Raw genomic sequence first — 7,671 nt, 5'->3', positions numbered from 1 at the left:
GGTGATGATGGTGGTACACGGATATCTTTTTTTAATTATTATTATTATTTTAAGATAGTACTTGGGATAAGACGTTTAGAGCCACTACCACGCAGGAAATATTTATGACAGTCAACATTAATAACCCACAGGAAGTGTTGGGAGAATCATCAAGGACGTTGCTGTCAGGCTGGAATTATTAGCTTGTTGACGTGGAATGTTTTGGTAGCCTTCAGCAGGTGAGACGGGAATTACTGGTACTGTTCAGAGCGGGGGTGCCCAATCTTTTATCTCCTGTGAGCTGCAGTCGGTATGGAAAGTATTCAGACTTCCTTAAATTCTTCAATCTTTGTTATATTGTAGCCATTTGCTAAAATCATTTAACTTCATGTTTTCCCTCATGAATGTTCACACAGTACCCCATATTGACAGAAAAGAAACAGAATTGTTGAAATCTTTGCAGATTTATTAAAAAAGAAAAACTGAAATATCACACAACCATAAGTATTCAGACCCTTTGCTGTGACACTCATATATTTAACTTGGGTTGCTGTCCATTTCTTCTGATCACCCTTGAGATGGTTCTACACCTTCACTGGAGTCCAGCTGCATTTGATTATACTGATTAGACTGAAAGCCAAACACCTGCCTATATAAGACCTTACAGCTCACAGGGCATGTCAGAGCAAATGAGAATCATGAGGTCAAAGGAACTGCCTGAAGAGCTCAGAGACAGAATTGTGGCAAAGGTTACAAAAAAATGTGCTGCTGCACTTAAAGTTCCTAAGAGCACAGTGGCCTCCATAATCCTTAAATGGAAGACGTTTGGGACGACCATAACCCTTCCTAGAGCTGGTCATCTGGCCAAACTGAGCAATCGGGGGAGAAGCGCCTTGGTGAGAGAGGTAAAGAAGAACCCAAAGATCACTGTGTCTGAGCTCCAGAGATGCAGTCGGGAGATGGGAGAAAGTTCTAGAAAATCAACCATCACTGCAGCCCTCCACCAGTCGGGGCTTTATGGCAGAGTGGCCCGACGGAATCCTCTCCTCAGTGCAAGACACATGAAAGCCTGCATGAAGTTTGCTAAAAAAAATAAAAACACCAGAATTGATGGTGAGAAATAAAATTCTCTGGTCTGATGAGACCAAGATTTTTGGCCTTAATTCTAAGCGGTATGTGTGGAGAAAACCAGGCATTGCTCATCACCTGTCCAATACAGTCCCAAAAGTGAAGCATGGTGGTGGCAGCATCGTGCTGTGGAGGTGTTTTTCAGCTGCAGGGACAGGACGACTGGTTGCAATCGAAGAAAAGATGAATGCGGCCAAGTACAGGGAAATCCTGGATGAAAATGTTCTCCAGAGTGCTCGGAACCTCAGACTGGCCGAAGGTTCACCTTCCAACAAGACAATGACCCGAAGCACATTGCTAAAATAACGAAGGAGTGGCTTCAGAACAACTCCGTGACTGTTTTTGAATGGCCCAGCCAGAGCTTTGACTTAAACCCAATTGAGCATCTCTGGAGAAACCTGAAAATGGCTTTCCACCAACGTTCACCATCCAACCTGACAGAACTGGAGAGGATCTGCAAGGAGGAATGGCAGAGGAGCTCAAAAGGGTGCTTCTACTAACTACTGAGCAAAGGGTCTGAATACTAATGGCTGTGTGATATTTCAGTTTTTCGTTTTTAATAAATCGGCAAAAATTTGAACAATTCCGTTTTTTTCTGTCAATATGGGGTGCTGTGTGTACATTAATGAGGGAAAAAAATGAACTTAATTTTAGCAAATGGCTGCAATATAACAACGAGTGAAAAATTTAAGGGGGTCTGAATACTTTCCATAGCCACTGTACTTTTGCATCGTGCTGGAGTGCTACTCATGTTTTGTATCTTTTCATCTTGGTATAGCGGTTTAGTTGCGAGCACATCCGCCTCACAGTTCTGACGCTGGGGTTTGAATCCGGGTTCCGATCTGCCTGTGTCGTTTGCATGTTTTCCCTGTGCTTCCGGTGGTTTTCCCACATTCCAAAAACATGCATGTGAGGTTCCTTGAAGACTCTTAATTGTCCTTATATGTGAAGCTGTGAACGTGACAGTGAATGCACTGAAAACAGGCACTATCACTATGTATATATATTTTAAATTGTACACCTGTATGTTCATTTTAATTCTTGACTATTTTCAAACCTAGAAAGTAAAAAAAATCATTTTCATGTCCAACTCCTGCTGCCTCACGACATCTGCTGACACACCGCACACACCCGCCACCCCACAGTGTTCGCATCAAGATGGACATAAGCCAACAGAATCTGTCCTATTTTTATGGTTTGTGGTCATAGCCTCAGTTATTTTTGTAGGGAATGTGCTCAGGGAATTAAGAGAAATGTACTTGTTTTCACGCGGAATGTATGTGGGGGAAACAGGAATGTTTGTTTGGTCCCCTTCAGGAGAGGAAGTTAAAGTAACTTGTATTTTTGGTCCCCTAGCCTGTGAAACGCACAAGGGAGGAAGCGAAATTGTGAACACATTGAATGTTTGATTCTCTTTAATGGCTGAAAGAAAGAGTTTTGGTGTGGAAGTATTGTTCGTGTCGTCGTTTGTCTCGCTGTAATTTGTCATATCACAATAAAACAAAAATAGAACTCAAACTCACATGGCCCTCAGGTGACTGAAGGTGCTTGTAAATCAATAAATTTCCACATTTTTGCCTGATGTCTCAGAAGATTTTGTGTCGAGCCTCAGACTTAAAGAGCAGGATGAGGATGGTCTGGTTGTGAGTCACAGGCGCGCTCTGTGACTCAAGACGGGAGCATGATGGATGCATGGCAAGATGGATGGATGAGGAGAAGAAGGGGAAGATGAATCCAAATAATAGCATGGGGGGAAATGGGTGAGGCACCAAATGAATGGTGAGGCGGGAATGGGAGGAAGGGGTGAAGAAGGCACATTGCGGGCGCATGTTTGCATCATTGCATGTGTGCCACTTGGCAGAAAAAGACCCAGTGGGAGTTTGGTGGGACAAAGGGAGGAGAAATGGAGCATTTAAAGGCACATGCACGCCATGCCCCTCTAAAAAACCTTTTGAGCTTGTTACTCTCATCTCAATACATTTATACAATAGGTCTGCACAGGGGGTCAGATCAACACTGATGTGTCTTACATGTTAGACATTGATGTCCAATGGAAAGCATGTGTCTCCACATTTTGTCATGATGTCCCTTTTGAGCGGTTTCAAGGCTAACTCAAGCCCGAGTGTTGTCATGTTATTTTTCCACTATTGAATTACGGGTAACCACGCTCGTCAGATGCACTGGGATGGGTCAAGCGGCTTGGTAACACACTTAGTAACATGCTGAGGAAAAATGGTTGCAACATTTGCTAAGACACTTGTTAACACATTATAAACACACCTTATGATGGTCCACACAATTTTGTTACACACTAGGTAGCACATGAACATCACTTGGTAACATGCATATAAACCCACAACACTTGGGGAGCACACTGAGAGCTGTCAGTACAGATTGAGTGACACACTTACAACATTTGCTAACACTCAGAGACAGTTACTAACATAGAAAAACACCTAATACAGATTTGGTAACCAAAAGTACAATTTCTTTACACACTAGGTAACACACGTACAAACGAATTAGCCCACAACACAGCAACAACACTTGGTAACTCACTTAGTCACCCACTTGATAAGGCAAAACATTTGGTCACGCAACTGGAAACACTTGGTTACATACTTGATCGGCCACTTGGTAACACACGTTGTTTGGCACCCTTGCTAACATGCTTGGTAACACACTTTGTATAATGCAAGATCTTGTTCTGCACTCGGTAGCAGACTTGGTCACACACTGTATAACGCATTTGGTAACAAAACATTTGGCGACACACTTGAAACAATTTGTAACAGGCATGGTAACTCACGACACTTTGTACCTTTCATGTCACTTGATGTGTCTGCGGACTGTGCACGTGTTGAAGAGTAACTCAAGCCCAAGCGTGTTTTTGGCAACTTGTTTGTTTTCTACCATTGAATTCTGGGTATTCAACGCACGTGAGATGCGCTGCGGTGGAGTCAACCGGGGTCAGAGGTGGAAGGTTGGCAGTGAAGCAGACGAGGGGCGGCTGGGGGCGGGTGGAGCGTCTTGAGAATGTCTACGCACACGTCGCTCATGTGAGATTTATGCTGCTGCTCTAAAGAGTTGGCGGCTTTGTGAGTGTGCGTGTGTCTCAGTGTTTCCTGCCACTCTCTGGCAGGGGGCGAGGCCCTCTTGCTTTTTGGGGCAGAAAACACATTTTCCTAATGGCTTCTTTGCACTGAATACATCATTTGTCTGCCGCTCACTTCTAAATACTCTGATGATGAAATCAGTCGGATTTAGCTCTAACTTAATGACAAAATAAACTGATGTCATAGGTGTGAATCTTACAGTCAGTGGTGGTTCTGGGGGGGGCATTGCCCCCCATCACTGGGATTCTCCCCCCCCCCCCCCCCCCCCCCCCCAACCCACACCCAAAATGGACTACCCCCTGGCAAAATGAAATTTACAAAAAAAATTTTGGAGAGCAGCACCCAACACTTGTTAACACACTGAAGTATGGGTATTCAGGCACACCAAATGTACTGGGGTGGGTTGAGCGACATGAGAAACGCACTTAGAATCCTGGGTAACATACTGAGAAACTTGCTTGAAAATTTTTATAAATTGTTATGTTTCTTCACTAACAGTAACAGCCTGAAGGAAGGAAACAATAACTATTATATGGCCCATGTCAAAAATGTGTTTGGCAGCCCTGTGTGAACATGAAAGTTATTGTTGAAGTGATTTGTATTCAGCTAAAAGTTCTTTTTTCAAATGCAGTATTACTGAATCCTGCGTGTTCCAGATGCGGAGTTCGAGAAACAACCCGCCACCATCGTCTCGTCTGTGGGCAAACCTGTGATGTTGGAGTGCGCCCTGTTGGCCACGGTCGACGGCGAGGAGATTCCCCCCAATGTGTACTGGCTGAAAGACGACGCGCCGCTCCCCTACGCCGAATACGACGACTACCAAATGCCTGTCTTCGGCACTGACCGCTGGATTGTCCACAGCATCCTCAGGTAGGCGGTGTGAGAATGTTAAGTCACCACACACCTTGTTAAGTACAATTCGAATGAAATAAGCCAAAGCTTTGTCTCCTGTGATTTGGCTGCTTTGTGCATTTTTCATCCCATTTCAAACCCTTAACAGTAAACTTCAACTGGAGGAGGCATTAAGTGGCTTGAAGCCACTTAATGCCTTTTTTTTTTTTTTTGGAAGAATCGTTCTGTTTGCCAAACTGCTGCTTATTGGCAATGGTGGGGGTAACACTGTACTGCATGTTTGAAATAAACGTTCAATTAGTCTTCCCCTTCGCAGGATTAATAGTGTCCAGCTTTCAGACATGGGCACCTATCAGTGTGCAGCCGACGTGGGAAGAGAGCCGATTTTGTCCACGGAAGGAAGCATTCTGCTTGAAGGTGAGCCCCCCCACGCCCCTTCACAGCCCGAGAGAGGCACCCGAGCACCGGCCGCCGTGGTCAAGTCAGTTCTGACCCGGCTGCTTTCTTCCTCAGGGCTTCCTCACTTCTCCACCGAGCCGCACCACATGGCCGTGGTGGCCAACGCGGCGCTGAGCTTGCACTGCGTGGCCCACGGCCCCCCAGAACCGGTCCGAGTCATCTGGCTGCGGGACGGCGCTCCTCTCAACACCGTGGACGACCCGGTGGCCTTGTCACCCTCCACGCTTAACATCACAGGTACCACCAGCCTTAGCAGTTCCACACAAGACACTGTCTCACTGGTACCAATCTTACCAGTATCACCTACCACTCATTGTCACACTGGTACCAACCTTACTGGTACCACATCAAACTTCAGCGCACTGGTACAAGCCTTACTGGTACCAATCTAACGAGTACCTCCCCCAACTCGTCGTCTCACTGGCACCAATCTCACAGGCACCAATCTCACAGTACAATCTATGGCTGCATCTTACTAGTACCCATCTCACTTCACTGGTGCCACCCATGAACGTGTGTGGTAACAACCAACCAGGTACCAACCTTACCAGTACACTCAACCCAACCCTGTCTTTACGTTACTGGTACCACCAGAAAACATTTGCGGTACCAACTACACAGATCATCAGTATCAGCCAACACTGTCTCACACACTCAACTTTATAAGGTACCAACTTCACTGGTACCACTTCGAACAACATAACTGGTACCATCTGTAAACGTTTGTGGTGCCAACCACTCAGATAGCAACCTTACCAGTACCATCCAACACTTGAGTCTCACTGGTACCAACCTCATAGGCACCCATCTCACTGGTACTACATAACACTATTATTCTGCATCTTACTCGTACAATCTGACTGGTACCACCCAACACTCTATTTCAATTGACTGGGACCACCTAAAAAGATATGTGTGTTACCAGCCACACAGACATCAGCAGTACCATCCAACATTGTCTCTCCACACTCAACGTTCTCGGTACTAACTTTACTGTCACTTGTTACAGCCTGTCACTGGTACCAACGCCATCAGTGCCAAGTCCTCAAGGAGCAAATGCCCACACGTGACTGGCTGGTTCTACAAATGAATTACAGTAAATGTTGGATGAAAACGTTGGAGGCGTTTTTGAAAAATTTGAGACTAGAAAACCCCAGAAACATTGTTGTAGTTTAATCCCCTTAAATTGATTAAAGTGAACCACATTGTAACATTCTTCAACCAAACCCTGCCCCCCTCCCCCCTCCCAACACATCTTGGCTCAAACAAAACAAGCAGATTATCAGTGAGGAGAAGCCAGAGGCTATCGGGACCAGGGCCAGCAGAGGACGGCCTTGTGGTCGTGTGGTTGACGGCTCAGCCGCGAGGGGAAGAGGGATGAGGAAAGGGGGCCGGTTAGGGGGTCGAGGGGTTCTTTAGGGGGAACACAAATAGCTTTGCTGAGGACTCTGTGAGAGAACAAATCTGAAAAGAAAGGAGAGGGGCGCTCAGGCTGGCAGAGCGGGCTGAGTCACACAGGAGGACATTCGTGGGGTTGCGGTGAGGTGCCGGGATCTTGTTTGACTCATCGGAACATTTGGGTTAGTTGCTGACCGGGACCTGACATTCACCTCTGTGGAATGGACAGCTGCTTTGACACAAGTCTCCTCCAAACCTTTCAGAACATCTTCCAGTGGTTCACTGAGAGACGAGGGAGGCTCTGAGAAGTACAGAACAAAGTCTGAAGTGAAGTGTAGGTACCCCTGCACAGTCAAATACAAGCTTGATCCAAGGAAGAAGCCATCATATATTTGGATCCACCTAACACCATGACCTCACCGGTACACTCCACACTACTTACTGGTAGCAACTTTGCTGGTACCACCCAAAGGTGTCACACCAGCAACACCAACCTTACCAGTATCACCCAACACTGTCTTACTAGTAACAACTTCACTGGTACCACCCAAAAAGGTTAACACCAGTGGTACCAATATCATAGGTTCCAAATTTACCAGTACCACACAACCCAATGCATAATCTCATTGGAATCCATTGTAACAGTACCTCCCCACACACTCGTCTAACTAGAACGTAGCTCATAGTTGCCAGTCTTATCACTACCACAAACACTTAGCCTCGCTAGTACCAAAGTCAG

General features: G+C 45.8%; 1 protein-coding gene across 1 annotated transcript in view; it reads left to right on the top strand.

Annotated features, from left to right (window-relative positions):
- Positions 1 to 7,671, top strand: part of LOC133405411 (tyrosine-protein kinase receptor UFO) — a 36,209-nt gene that overhangs the window by 2,021 nt on the left and 26,517 nt on the right. Inside the window, exons 2-4 of the mRNA XM_061682315.1 lie at positions 4,880 to 5,093; positions 5,392 to 5,492; positions 5,589 to 5,771. Coding sequence (XP_061538299.1) covers positions 4,880 to 5,093; positions 5,392 to 5,492; positions 5,589 to 5,771 — 498 coding nt within the window. The remainder of the gene's footprint in view (positions 1 to 4,879; positions 5,094 to 5,391; positions 5,493 to 5,588; positions 5,772 to 7,671) is intronic.

Source organism: Phycodurus eques, chromosome 7 (assembly GCF_024500275.1).
Source record: "Phycodurus eques isolate BA_2022a chromosome 7, UOR_Pequ_1.1, whole genome shotgun sequence".
In the NCBI taxonomy this organism is placed as follows: domain Eukaryota; kingdom Metazoa; phylum Chordata; class Actinopteri; order Syngnathiformes; family Syngnathidae; genus Phycodurus; species Phycodurus eques.
This window is presented reverse-complemented; position numbering and strand designations above follow the sequence as displayed.